The sequence below is a fragment of the Rhincodon typus genome, chromosome 16 (genome assembly GCF_021869965.1).
Source record: "Rhincodon typus isolate 14 chromosome 16, sRhiTyp1.1, whole genome shotgun sequence".
NCBI classification, from domain to species: domain Eukaryota; kingdom Metazoa; phylum Chordata; class Chondrichthyes; order Orectolobiformes; family Rhincodontidae; genus Rhincodon; species Rhincodon typus.
The window spans coordinates 7,058,698-7,073,675 of record NC_063347.1 but is presented as its reverse complement, the minus strand read 5'-3'; the positions used below and the strand labels follow the sequence as shown (position 1 = coordinate 7,073,675).

At 43.4% G+C, this 14,978-nt stretch overlaps 1 protein-coding gene across 1 annotated transcript in view; it reads left to right on the top strand.

Annotated features, from left to right (window-relative positions):
• The window catches only part of LOC109916444 (collagen alpha-1(VII) chain-like), a 260,704-nt gene that overhangs the window by 52,371 nt on the left and 193,355 nt on the right, over window positions 1-14,978 (top strand). Inside the window, exons 27-29 of the mRNA XM_048606678.1 lie at window positions 4,168-4,212; window positions 5,854-5,889; window positions 7,595-7,630. Of these exons, the coding sequence (XP_048462635.1) occupies window positions 4,168-4,212; window positions 5,854-5,889; window positions 7,595-7,630 (117 nt within the window). The remainder of the gene's footprint in view (window positions 1-4,167; window positions 4,213-5,853; window positions 5,890-7,594; window positions 7,631-14,978) is intronic.

Sequence of the window (14,978 nt, the reverse complement as noted above, 5' to 3'; positions counted from 1 at the left end):
ACCCTTCTTCAGAATTTCTGAAGAAGGGTCTAGGCCTGAAACGTCAGGTTTCCTGCTCCTCTGATGCTGCTTGGCCTGCTGTGTTCATCCAGCTCTACACTTTGTTATCACAGGTTATTGATGGTTAGCCTCGATCGTATTGAACGACGAAGCAGGCTCGAAGGGCCGAATCACCTGCTTTCTGCTATTTTGAATAGGAACAGGAGGAGGCTGTTCGGCCCCTCGAGCCTACTCCGCCATTCAGTAAGATCATGGCTGCTCCTATTGTGGTCTCAATTCCACATTCCTGATCCCTCCCCACACATACAACTCTCCCCATAACTACACACTTCCTTGTCAATTCAGAATCGGTCTGATTCACCATTGAATATATTCGACGACTGCTGTCTGCAGGGGAAGAGAATTCCTCAGCGTAACCACTGTCTCAGAGAAGAAATGCTTCCTCATCTGGATAATTCACCCTGTGCTGTGATGTGTTTGCTATCCAAGATCTCATTTTCCCTCTCTGCAAGTCTGTTAAAAGAAACAGATCAGTCTTGAGACAATGCCAATTTTTTAAAAAGCCAATCATTTTACCTTCTAATTAGTTAGACAAGAGAATTAATGGCATGTACAGGCAAGCAGAACAACAAATTACACATGGAAAATACCTTGTCATTTCCAGGGCTAAATGAAAATTTTGTCAACAAATTGCCCAGAACACACAATGATTGCCTAAAAACAAAACTGAGCTTTCAACCTAAGTCATCGCAACCATAATTTGCTACAATGTGTGGAGTTCATCAGAACTTAGCAATTCATGAATGTTTTGAAAGCCAGCATATCAGAATTTGAATTAAATCACTTAGTTTTTTAAAAAATATTTCATGAATTATGGGTTGCAACAGGCAAGGCATACAATTGTTGTAGATCCCCGGTGTCCTAGAATTGAATGGCTTGTCCGGCCATTTCAAAGGACAGTTAAGAACCAACTACAAAGCCAATGATCTGGGTGTCATGTGTAGGCCAGACTAGATAAGAATAGTAAATTTCCTTCCCCTACAAGGACATTAGGAACATAAAGTGAACTAGGTGGGGTCTTATAATCAATCAATGATGGTAAGCACAGTCACCATTAGTGAAATGAACTTTAAATGCATTAATAAAGTTGGAAAATAAATAATACCTACGACAAGCTGCGATGTGAACTCATGTTAGCATTATTTGGGGCCTGTTAGTCCGATGACGTTACCAACCACGCTACTACCTTTCCATTGTACTACTATTTTAAAGTAAAGGTTGACGGGTTTTTGAGAACATGAGCATGTTCATCCATATTTCCGTTAAAAGCTGCTGTATTAAATTTGAAATTTTAATCATCTATTCCCTTGCTGACCCCAAATTTCAAATGTTTCCATCCCCATTCTAGACAATTCAAGAAGCAATCTGAGTAAGAAAGCAATAATCATGTTGCTCAAATGTCAGCTCCATGAGCAAGTACATGTCCAAAATATGTCCTAATCTGACACCATGGCGCTATAGTAAATTCAATTCAAAATAAACAGCATACAGACCAAGCTTCTAAACCACATTTTTTCATGGACTATTTACAAAGGCAATAAATGGTCAAAGAGAATTGGAGATGTCAACCCATTCCATTGCTATTAACCTCTCCCATCAATTTCTTTGGATAATTTTGTAAACTTATTTTAATTTTTTTTAATAAAGACAAAAATGTACAATACATAATGAATGTCTTTTAATATACTTGTTTTCCCACTGTTTGAATCTCCCCTCATTACATATCCAACTCATGTGAAGTTACTGCAAGTTCCTTCCTGCTTTTCTTCATTGTCTGAACACCAGATATTGAAGTGAACTTTCTTTAACTTATATTTAACTGTTCCAAAAGTGTAATCATAGAAAAATTAAGAAAACTTGCAAAACTGTTACTCTTGAGTACAGTCAGATGTGCCAAGGATTCTGTCACAGGTGAATTACCATTTTGCTAGTCTTCCCAAATCAACACTCAACTCCTTTAGCATTCAACGCAGTATAATCAAGAGCAGGAACATTACAAAGTACAGTCTCATCAAATGTGTATGCATACACAGATGAATGCCAAGAGAATTTATCAGAAAATGATCCACAACAGAAACTTTGCCCAAATCTTTTTCACTCTGGTGATGAGTGCCTGGAACGGGCTGCCAGAGGAGGTGGTGGAAACAGACACAATAGCAACATTCAAGAAACACCTGGTTCAATACATGAATAGGAAACGAATAGAGGTTTATGGATCCTGTAAGTGAAGACAGTTTTCGTATGGAAGGGCAAAATATGGCAGTCCAGGCTTGGAGGGCTGTTTTTGTTCTTTGTTCTGGTTGCTTATTTTGCCTGATGTAATTTTGGTCCATTATTTAATGCTACCAATAGTTGATTAATTCTTTCAGAATTTTAATAGAGTTTACATTTTGCCTGCTCGTAACTGCACTTTCTAATTTAAGAACGTAAGTACATCCTAAGATGATGAAAAGCAGTGAATATATAGAAGGGATGATGGTGCTGTAATTGTAATGTCACTGAACCAGTTTTCTGGAGGCCCAGACTAATTGCTTTGTGAATATGGGTTCAAATCCAAACGTAGCCATTGGTGGAATTTAAATTCAGTGAATAACTATGGAATATTAAGCTAGTCTTGACAATGGTGACCACGACAACTGTCATCGATTGTTGTAAAATCCAATCTGGTTCACGAATGATTTCAGGGAAGGAAATATGCTGCCTGTATCTAGTCTGTCCTACATGTGACTCCATACCCACAGTGATGGGATTGATGTTTAACTGCCCTCTGAAATGGCCTAGAAAACCACGTGGTTCAAGGGTCAGTTAGGGATGGGCAATACATGCTGAGCTTATGAGCAACACCCACATTCTATGAGCAAATAACGAGAAACAAATAGGCAAAAATCACTCTCTTTCTCTTTCTCCATCCTTCCACTACCTCATTCCCTTTAGGTTTTCATTTTGTTATTTTACATTACCCCTTTTCCTTTCCATCATTCCATTCCTTTCTGTTTCTTTTGCCTTTCTGTCATCTCTGTCTCTCTCTCTCCGTCTTTTTTTTAAATCAGTTTTTCTACTTCCCTACTCTCTACCTAATGATGGGGAACTGTGTGGTGTGGAACCAGTCTCTGTGTTTCGCTACTGAGAAGTTAAGTTCAGAACCTGTGCACTGTCAAATGTGTATCATTGGTTCATTTTCAACTGATGAGCATCAGTGAATACAGGAACAGAACCAAGCAGCGAGCGAAGACACAAATCAATAAGGTGAACTGTTACACACTGAATGACACTGCGTTTTATTTAACCACCTCCAAAGTGTCTAAATATTGAACCATCAGTTTCCGATACACAGTTCGCTTTATTGAGCCACATCCTCCAGCAGTATTCACTAATGCATAGGGGAGTGGTGGTCGTATAAAGACCCAGGCTAATGCACCCTTGAGATAGGGGATTCAAAATCCCGTCTGAGCAGCTAATGATTGTTTTTATTAATTTTACAGGAGGTGGGCATCGCTGGCTAGGCTAGCATTTATTGCCCATCCTTAGCTATCCAGAGAGCAGTTAAAAGTCAACCACATTGCTGGAAGCCAGTCTGGATAAGAATCATAGATTTCTTTCCTTTAAGGGTGTTAGTGAACCAGATGGCTTTTTGTGACAATCATGTTAAACTAGCCATTTATTCCGGAATTTCATTGAATATAAATTTCATCTGCCATCGTAGGATTGGAATCCCGTCCTCTGATCATTAACCTGGTTTCTGGATTACTAGTCCCAGTGATATCATCACGTTACCAGTGCCTCTCCAATAATGCTGGAACTCAAAACTAGTCACATCAATGGTTGATTAGTGTACAAATGCATCTGGTTCACTCGTTTCCTTTAGGCAAGGAAATCTGCTATCCTTACCCGGTCTGGTCTACATGCGACTTCAGACCCACAGCAATGTGGTTGACTCTTAGCTGCCCTCTGAAATGGCCCAGCAAGCCAATCAGTTCATGGGAAATAAATTCTGGCCTTGCCCATGCTTCGTTGAAAAGTTTGTAAAATCCTTGATTCTCCCCTTTCTTGAGAAAGCGTCGTAAGCCATCTGGAATTGCAGTCATGGTTTATTGTTTCTGCTATTAGGGAGATCGAGGACTAATCGGACCACCTGGTGTGCCAGGATCAGTCGTAAGTATTGTCCCACTCTTATCTTTCTTTTGATCGGTGAACAGTCAATGGCTATTGTTCCAAAGAGCAGCAAGAACAAAATGGGTAGGAATTGGATATAAATACTCTGAGTATAAGAATAGCTCAGGGGGCTGGGAATTGTGTGGCATGTAACTCACCTTTTGGCTCCCAGAGCTTTTACTGTCAAAGAGGCACAACTCATGAGTGTAATGGAATACTCCCCACTTGCCTACGTGAGTGCAGCTCCCTCTCCAACACTCAAGAAGCTCCACATCTACCATCCAGAAGGACAAGGGCAGCAGGTACATGGGAACACCACCATCTCCAAGTTCGCCTCCAAGCCACTCGCCATCCTGACTTGGAAATATATCACCATTCCTTCACTGTCACTGGGTCAAAATCCTGGAATTCCCTCCCTAAGAGCATTGTGGGTGTGTCTGCGGAAGGCAGCGGCTCAGGAAGGCAGCTTACCATCACCTTCACCAGGGCAATTAGGGATGGGTAATAAATGCTGGGCTTGACAGGATGTGACAATTTTTTTAGACATGTGGAGTGTCATAGCAAGTCGGTGTTCAAGTGATTCCAAATCGCAGGGGTTGGTGTTCCAACGTATGTGCTGTCCTTGCCTTTGAGACGGAACTGATTGTGAGTTTGGAAGGTGCTCTCGAAGAAGCCTTGGTAAATTTCCACTTTGCTGGGGGTGGGATAAAGGCTGTCATTCTCTCCACTGGGGAGACTTCCTGGTGAGCATGTTTATTTTCATCGACTAAGAGTCTGCACAGAGCACACTTCAGGAAATTCTCTCTGAGGAGGAGCCATCAAAGTTCGGCCCAGTTGGAGTGAGAGTCTTTCCTCTAGGCCAGGCATTTTCAGAAGCCTTGGCGGTCTCCACACAGACTGCAGGCAATTTTCCAGTGTCCTGCATGTGTAGCAAATATGCATGTTTTTATTTCCAAGAAACTGCCCCACAAATTGTGGGATTTACAAGAATACTGTTGAGCGTTGGCAACCCCATTCATTCCTGGGTAACTATTCAACTTGCAATGACTTACATTTGAATACCAGACCAAGCCCTCCTCATCTGCTCCCCCAATACCAACCTCCCTCCCTCCCAAACTTGCACAGGCATCAGGCTCCCTCTCTCCACATTCAATCACAACCTTCCCAACACCCAACTTTTGTCCTGCCTGAGCTGACCACTCCTCCCAAAACTTGACCCACCCTTCCCTCTCACTCACTGACCTGCCCCTTCACACAAAAGGCACCCAATACCTGCCATTGTGTGCCCTCACCCACCGACCTATCACACGCACATTCTGTCAGTAACGGTCAAATGGCTTTGGGATCTCAAAACAGTTTACCAACTGAAATATGCCATATTCCAATAAAAAGAGGGCTTAGCTCCTGCAAAGATTCACTCCAATGCAGCCTTGCATGGTTTGCTGCATCAATTAAGATGGGTCCAGCATTGGAATTGGGCATTTTTCATTCTGAACATTGGCAAGAAGGTATTTTTTATGTCTTACGTGGAAGATTTAGGCTATTTTCATCTGTGCTGTTCTCTCTAAACTATTAAAGTCAGGAATGTTTGCTGAAGAAATATTTTGTGCAGTAATTCTAACATTTTATTTCCTTTATTAGGGGTTGCCAGGTCCTAGTGGTCCCAGAGGTGAAAAGGTGAGACTGTCCTTCCTAAGGATAGGAGACCATTCGGCCCATTGACTTTTCACTGATGCTGAGATCCACTTCACACTCAAACACATCCAATTCATGTCAACCCTTCTTCCTCTGGTGCACTCAACCTTCAATGTTTCTTGAAGAAAACAATCTTCCAGTGGTTTTTGTTCAAGAATGAGTCAACCTTTATTGTCTGCGTCTACTTAATCTCTCTCCCTGTAAACTCTCAGAAATGGAGCTGTTTCAGGGCTTGACTGTGGAGACAGCGCCACCTCAAGCTAGATTGTGAACTGTGGGTGGAGAAGCTGCTGACTCAAGGGAGGGTAGCTCATTCCACCTGTAGTGACCTGTGATGCAGTTTCTGGTCGAAGGCATGTTTCCCTGGAAAAGCTGGCTCCTTCATCCTACTCAAACACAAAATAGGTTTCACTGACATGGTCACTCAAGCTGAAGCAGGGTGGTAAACCCTGCAATTAATGCATCACTGTCTTGATTCATGAGATACTGTTCCCCTAGATACTGTATGTTAGCTGTGACTCAGCATGTAGCACTGTCACCACTGAAACAAAATGTTGTTGGTGCATTCCAGTCCTACTGAAGAAGCAGAGCTCAACACCTGGACTGTTGCATTGGTGGACAATTTTGGGAGTGCTGCATTGTAAATGGCACTCTCTTTTGGATAGGACTTTAAACCAAAGCCCTTCAGTCAGATATAAGAACCTTGTATTGCTGTTCAGGACTCCTGACTAATATTTATCGCTCAGCCAACACCAACAGGCAGGTTAATAGATCAAAGAACTGCAGATACTGGCAATCTGAAACAAAGACAGAAATTTCTGCAGAAACTCGAAAAGGTCTGCTAGCATCTATGGAGAGAAAGCAGAGTTAATGTTTCAAGTCCAGTGACCCTTCTTCAGAAGGGTCCATTCTGAAGAAGGGTCACTGGAATCGAAACGTTAATTCTGCTTTCTCTCCACAGATGGTACCAGACCTGCTGAGTATCTGCAGCAATTTCTGTCTTTGTTTGTTAAACAGGTTACATGGGGTCTCCGACTTAAGAACATTTGACTTATGAGCACTCGTACTTACGAACACGATCCCTATTATCTAAATTTTAAGGTTCCGATTTGCAAACGTTTGCCCATACTTACGAACGGATATTTTAGCCATGCGGTATTGTGTTCAACTTACATATAAATTGACTTACAAACGCAATCAGGAATGGAACCCATTATAAGCCAGGGACCTCCTGTATCTGGTCATTATCACAATGCCGTTTGTGGGATCTTGCTATGCACAATTTAGCTGTCACACTTCCTACATTACAACAGTGACTGTAAAGACAGTAATAACAGTGACTTTTACACTTCATTGCAGTGTCCTGAAGTTGTGAAAGGTGCTACAGAAATTCATGCCCTTCTTTGTGCAATTTAGTGATAAATTTTGCAAAAATCTTCATAACGAGGCTATCCTTTATTCCTGCTCCATTTCCCAATTTTAATTGCAAACGTTGTATGTCTTACATTATCTCCATATATTTCAGTTTCTGCACTACATCATTAACAGCTCATGAGTGATTTACTACAGCTAATCCCCTGGTTGTTACACATCTTTTGTCACCTTATAGTTGCTTGTATCTTTGTGAGTTTGTGTTGTGGTTGGTTTCTGTGTTCACAAAAAGTTCTCAATGTGTTTCTTCAAACAGGGAAACGAGGGGAGACAAGGAGAACCAGGGCGGTCTGTGAGTATCATGGAACTGTAGGAAACCAAACGCAGAGAGGCTACTCAAGCCATTGTATCTGCACCAGCCCTCTGAAAGAGCAATTGAACTAGTCTCGCCTCCTTCCCCTTCCCTATAGCCCTGCATGTGTTTCTTCCCTTCAAATATTTATCAAACTTTTCGTAATTACTAATGAATCTGCTTAAGTTGCCCTTTCATGCAATGTGTTCCAGATTGAATCAACTGCATTTGGAATATTGTGAGCAATTCCGGGCCCTGTAGAGAACAGTCCAGAGGAGGTTTACAAGAATGATCCCAGGGATCAAGGGTTTTTCATATGAAGAGCAATTGTGGACTCTGGGTGTCTTGATGGGAGTTTAGAAAGATGAGAGGAGATCTCATTGAAACTGACAGAATACAAAGAGGCCTGGATAGAGTGGACATGGAGAAGGTTTATCTACTAATTGGAGAGAATGGGACCTGAAGGCGCAGCCTCAGAGTGAAATGTCGACTCTTTAGAGCTGAGATGGGGAGGAATTTCTTCTGACTCTGTGGAACTTGTTGCCACAGAAGGCTGAGTCATTGGGTGTACTTAAGACAGAGATAGATAGCTTCTTGATGAGTAAGGGGATCAAATGTAACAGGGAGAAGGCAGGAGAATGGGATTGAGAAACATATCAGCCATGATTGAATGGCGTAGCAGACTCAGTTGGCTGAATGGCCTGATTCTGCTCCTATATAGACTCATAGAATCCCTACAGTGTGGGAACAGGCCCTTCATCCCAACAAGTCCACACCGACCCTCACAGCATCCCACCCAGACCCATCCCCCTATAACTCACCAAATCTAGACATCCCTGAATACTGGGCAATTTAGCATGGCCAATCCACCTACCTGCACACCTTTGGACTGTGGGAGGAAACCGGAGCACCCAGAGGAAACCCACGCAGACACAAGGAGAACGTGCACACTCCACACAGACAGTCGCCCGAGGGTGGGATCGAACCCAGGTGCCACTGTGCTGCCCCAATCTCATGGTCTTATGCTATTGAAGCAAAGGTGCTCCGAATCTCTAGCTTTTTTTTAAACAAAGATCATAGAGTCTCCTCCATTTAGCTTCCCTTGATATAAAACATTTATAAAACTGAGGCATTCAAGAATACTTGAGCAATGATTATAGATGTATTTATGTGTCAGATGGAGCTAGGCTTTGTGCTTTTTTCCTGATTTATACTGTCCATCGTTCCAACTCCTTTACAAGCCCAGTGGAGGCCAACTTCATTTTGACATTTGGCTATGGTTCTGTCATGCAGTTCAGGGTTCTTTTCCTACTGTAAAGGTTTAGAAATGGAAATTGCTGATATTCCAATAGTCATTTGGTACTTCAGAACTTGAGAATGACTGAGTGAAGGAAAAGAGAAACATGCTGTAGAAGCTTTTCACCTTCCACTCATCAGAACATCATCACAAGAATGCCAAATTTTGAAGTGATTAACAATCTATATTGCAATGAGGAATGGGTACCGATTAGCAAGTTCTCTCAGATTGCTTGAGGCATTGCTGCAGAGAATGCATTTAGGGACATTTTGTCCCCCCGCTTTTCTTAAATTGAAATAAAGTTAGAAATTCTGTTGATTTGTAGCATCTGTTTAGTTGAAAAATGCAGAACCAATTTTCATGTTTAGGAAACCACAATCCCCAGTTTCCAACAGTCTGCCAATGGGACAGGTCCATGAAATATCAAAATCTGAATTTCATACCCCATTTCTGTTTGTATAAAAAATGTGTTTCCTGTTTGACTTTTCTCCTGTCCCCTAAAATTGCTTGAAGCAATAAATAGTTTGATCTGATGAGCATGAAGGGCGGCACAGTGGCACCGTGGTCAGCACTGCTGCCTCACAGCTCCAGGAACCAGGGTTCAATTCCAATCTCGGGTGACTGCCTGTGTGGAGTTTACACATTCTCCCTGTGTCTGTGTGGATTTCCTCCCACAGTCCAAAGATGTGCAGGTTAGGTGGAAAAGGCCATGCTATATTGCCCATAGTGTTTAGGGATGTGTAGATTAGGGGGATGGGTCTGGGTGGGATGCTCTGAGGGTCAGTGTGGACTTGTTGGGCTGAAGGGCCTGTTTCCACACTGTAGGGATTCTATGAGAACTGAATGCCTGAGCTGACACAGAGTCAAATCTTATTGCAATGGACTCCAGCACCAGATATCTAAACTACTGAAAATTTCCAGTAGAAACTTTGGAAGTCCAGCATCTGCAGGACAGTCAACAGAAATATAAAAGATTGGGAAGTGTTAGGGAGAACAAGGGATTGCTCTGGGAATGCTATCGTTTCAATTTCCTGTTAGACTGCCAACAAATAATTTCGGGCTGTGTTCCCATTAAGTGTTGACAGATAAGGATTACTGAGAACATTTTATTTTGGGGAACATCAGTGTTTCTAATTTATTAATGAGATGTGAGTGTTTCTGACGTGGCCAACATTTATTGCCCATTTCCAGTTGCCCTTAAAATAAGATACAAGTCGACAGCTCATGGTGCTCTAGTTTAAAAATGTTTAACTCTAGTTCAACTGGATCTAATGTGAATTTTCTTTTGAAAAATAATGTATGATTGAAAATAGTTCTATTCAAGTAAACAGTCATTTGGTACAAGACTTGAGAATAGAACACAGAACAGGACAGCACCGGAACAGGCCCTTCTTCCCATCATGTCTGTGCTGCCCATGATGCCATTCTAAACTAATTCCATCTGCCTTCAAATGGTCCATATCCCTCTATTCCCTCCCTGTTTGTGTGCCTGTCTAAATGCCTCTTAAACATTTCTATCATATAACATTCCAGACTTCTATTGAATTCAAATTTCACCCCCTGCCAGTCCTAGAATTTGAACCCATGCCTCAGAACATTCGCCTGAGGTTCTCGATGACTAATCCACTGACATTATCGCCATGCCAACACCTCATCAGAATGGATGAAAAAACAAAGAGACACGCTGTAGAAATTTTTCACCTTGCACTCATCAGGACACCATCACAAGAATGCCAAATTTCCAAGGGAACAACAGTTTATACCACATAAGGAAAGGGTTGGCACATTCTCTCAGATTGGTTGAGATGCCGCTGCAGTGCATGCCCCTGGGAAATTCTGTCCTCCATGCCGTTGCTTAATTCAAAAAAGTTTAAATGTCTGCTCATTTGTAACTGAAAAATGGAGGCCCAGTTTACATATGTAGAAAACAATAATCCCGGTTTCCAACAGTCTTCCAGTAGAAATTGTTCCAGTAATGCTTTTAATTTATTCAAAGGATGTGAGTATTACTGGCTAGGCCGACATTTATTGCCCCTCTCTAATTGTCCTTGACAAATGACACACATTGACACCTCAGATGCTCTGAAAAATTGTGTTTGATTCTGTTTGTACAAGTTGATAACAGTTATTGGTTTCTTGGCCGTCTTGTCGGTTGATCATTGCAAACCGTTGTGTTATTAGCAGGGTATAGACCAGTAGTCACATCCAAAGAATATTTTCCAGATTGACACACTGTTCAGCTGCTACTTTCCATTTGGAGCCTTCTCCTCTTCCCGTCTCTCTCATCCCCCAAGCTTAACATCAAAATCATGAGGGGCTTGTATTGGGTGAATAGCCAAGGTCTTTTCCCCAGGGAAGGGGAGTCCAAAACTAGTGGGCATAGGCTTAAGGTGAAATGGGAAAGATTTAAAAGGGATCTACGGGGCAATTTTTTCACGCAGAGGGTGGTGTGTGTATGAAATGAACTGCCAGAGGAAGTGGTAGAGGCTGGTACATTTACAATATTTAAAAGGCATCTGGATGGGTATATAAATAGGAAGGGTTTAGAGGGAGATAGTAGGAACTGCAGATGGTGGCGAATCCGAGACAACAAGGTGAAGAGCTGGATGAACACAGCAGGCCAAGCAGCATCATAGGAGCAGAAAGGCTGACGTTTCGGGCCTAGACCCTTCATCAGAAATGGGGGAGGGGAAGGGGCTTCTGAAATAAATAGGGAGAGAGTGGGAGGCGGATAGAAGATGGATAGAGGAGAGGATAGGTGGAGAGGATTTCACAAGCTTCAAAATCTCCCCTCCCCCTACCGCATCCCAAAACCAGTCCAGCTCGTCCCCGCCTCCCTAACCTGTTCTTCCTCCCACCTATCCCCTCCTCCCACCTCAAGCCACACCCCCATCTCCTACCTACTAACCTCATCCCGCCCCCTTGACCTGTCCGTCCTCCCTGGACTGACCTATCCCCTCCCTAACTCCCCACCTACACTCACCTTTACTGGCTCCATCCCCGCCTCTTTGACCTGTTTGTTTCCTCTCCACCTATCCTCTCCTCTATCCATCTTCTATCTGCCTCCCACTCTCTCCCTATTTATTTCAGAACCCCCTTCCCCTCCCCCATTTCTGATGAAGGGTCTAGGCCCGAAACGTCAGCCTTTCTGCTCCTATGATGCTGCTTGGCCTGCTGTGTTCATCCAGCTCTGCACCTTGTTGTCTAGGGTTTAGAGGGATATGGCCCAAATGGGACTAGATTAATTTAGGGTATCTGGTCGGGCATGGACAAGTTGGACCGAATGGTCTGTTTCTGTGCTGTATATCTCTATGACTATGATTTTCTGTCACACAAGCAAGTGACCATAAAATTTAACCCCAGTTCAACTGGATCTGATCTGAATCATTTACAAAAAGAATTGTTTGTGATTCTGTTTGTGTAATTTTTATGACTGCTGGGTCCTGGTTTACTCCATCCTTGACCTCATCCTTGCCAATCTGCCAGGTGCAGTTGCATCTTGTCCATGACAGTATCGGTAAGAGTGACCATCGCACAGTCGTTGTGGAGACAAAGTCCTGCCTTCATGTTGAAGATACCCTCCATGTTGTTGTGTGCCACTATCACTGTCCAAATGGGACAGACTTCGCACAGATCTAGCAACTCAAGACTGGGCATCCATGAGGCACTGTGGGCCATTAACAGCAGCAGAATTGTACTCCAGCACAATCTGTAACCTCATGGCCCGGTATATCCCCCACTCAACCATTACCATCAAGCCAGAGGATCAACCCTGGTTCAATGGAGAGTGCAGGAGGGCATGCCAGGCCTCCCTAAAAATGAGGTGCCAACCTAGTTACATGCGCGAAAGGATTACTTACATGTCAAACAGCATAAGCAACAAATGATAGATGGTAGTAAGTGATTGCACGACCAACAGATCAGATCTAAGCTCTGCAGTCCTGCCACATCCAGTCCTGAATGGTGGTGGGCAATTAAACAACTCACTGGAGGAGGATGCTCCACAAATATCCCCATCCTCAATGATGGAAGAGCCCAGCACATCCGTGCAAAAGATAAGGCTGAAGTATTCACAACGATCCTCATCCAGAAGTGTCAAGTGGATGATCCATCTTGGCCTCCTGTAGTGGTCCCCACTGTCACAGATATTCTTCATTGGAATCACTCAATGTGATATCAAGAAACAGCAGAAGGCACTGGAATCTGCCCAGAATACGGGTCCTGACTACATTTCAGCCACAGAAGTAAAGACCTGTATTCCAGAACTTTCTGCTCCCCTAGCCAGGCTCTTCCAGTACAACTACAACATTGGCATCCACCCAATAATGTGGAAAATTGCCCAGATATGCCTTGTACACAAAAAGCAGGACAAATCCAACCAGCCAGTTACCGCCCCAACAGCCTATACTCGATCATCATTAAAGTGTTCGAGGGTGTCATTAAGTGATATCAAGCAGCACCTGCTCAGCAATAACCTGCTCAGCGACGTCCAGTTTGGGTTCCTCCAGGGCCACTCAGCTCCTGACCTCATTACAGCCTTGGTTCAAACATGGACAGAAGAGCTGAATTCCAGAGGGGAGGTGAGAGTGACAACCCTTGGCATCAAAGCTGCATTTGACCAAGTGTGGCATCAAGGAGCCGTAGTTAATGGGAATTGGGGGAAACCTCTTCACTGGTTGGAGTGATGTCTGGCACATAGGACGATAGTTGTGTTGTTGGAAGTCAGTCATCTCAGCTCCAGGACGGCTCTGCAGGAGTTCCTCAGGGCAGTGTCCTCGGCCCAACCATCCTCAGGTGCTTCGTGAATGACCTTTCCTCCATCATAAGGTCAGAAGTGGGGATGTTCACTGATGACTGCACAGTGTTCTGCACCATTCACGACTCTTCAGATACTGAAGCAATGCATGTTGAAATGCAGCGAACTGTGGACAATATACAGGTTTGGGCTGACGAGCACAATGCCAGGTAAAAAAACATCATTCCTTGACATGCAATGGCATTATCATCACTTAATCCCTCCACTATCAACATCCTGGGTGGGGTACCAATGACTAGAAACTCAACTGGAATAGCCGTACAAATAATATGGTTACAAGAGCAGGTCAGAGGCAAGGAATACTGCAGCAAATTACGCACTCCCTGACTCCCCAAAGCCTGTCCACCATCTACAAGGCACAAGTCCGAATTGTAATGGAATACTCCCCACTTGCCTGGATGGGTGCATCTCCAACAACACTCATGAAGTTTGATACCATCCAGGAGAAAGCAGCTTGGTTGATTGGCACCACATCCACACGCATCCACTCTCTCCACCACCAATGTTCAGTAACAGCAGTGTGTACCATCTACAAGACGCACTGCAGAAATTCACCAAAGATTCTTGGAGATTACCTTTCAAATCCAGGACTGCTACCATCCAGAAGGACAAGGACAGCAAATACATGGGAATACGACCACCTGCAAGTTCCCCTCCAAGTCACTCATCGTCCTGACTTGGAAATATATCACCGTTCCTTCACTGTCGCTGGGCTGATGCCCTGGAACTCCCTGCCTTTGCAGCATTGAGGTGTACTTACACCAAGTGGAATGCAGTGATTCAAGAAGACAACTCATCTTCAGCTTCTCAAAGGCAATGTGGGGTGCTCAATAGGTGCCCAATAAATGGCCTAGTGAGCGACACCCACAGCGAATGAATAAATAAAATTGGTTATTGCAGTAATGCAGTTGACCAAGTGTACCTTATAGTGATTTTACTTGGTAATATACAGTAGACCTGCAACATAATGCATGCTTTCCAGCTCCTACCTCATGACCCATTACACCTACATTGCTGCTCAGCATTGATACCTTATCCCCCAGTGCACTGAGCTTTAGATACTTCTCTGTCCCTATCCCTCTATCCTCTTCCCACACCCTCATTGCAGCCTTGGCTTCTTCAGATGTAGCCTTTCTGTTCACCTTTCCATTGTGTCAGCTCCAATGTCGGAACACTGTCTGAAACATTTTACTCTATTCACTTAGAATCATAGAATTTCAACAGTGTGGAAGCAG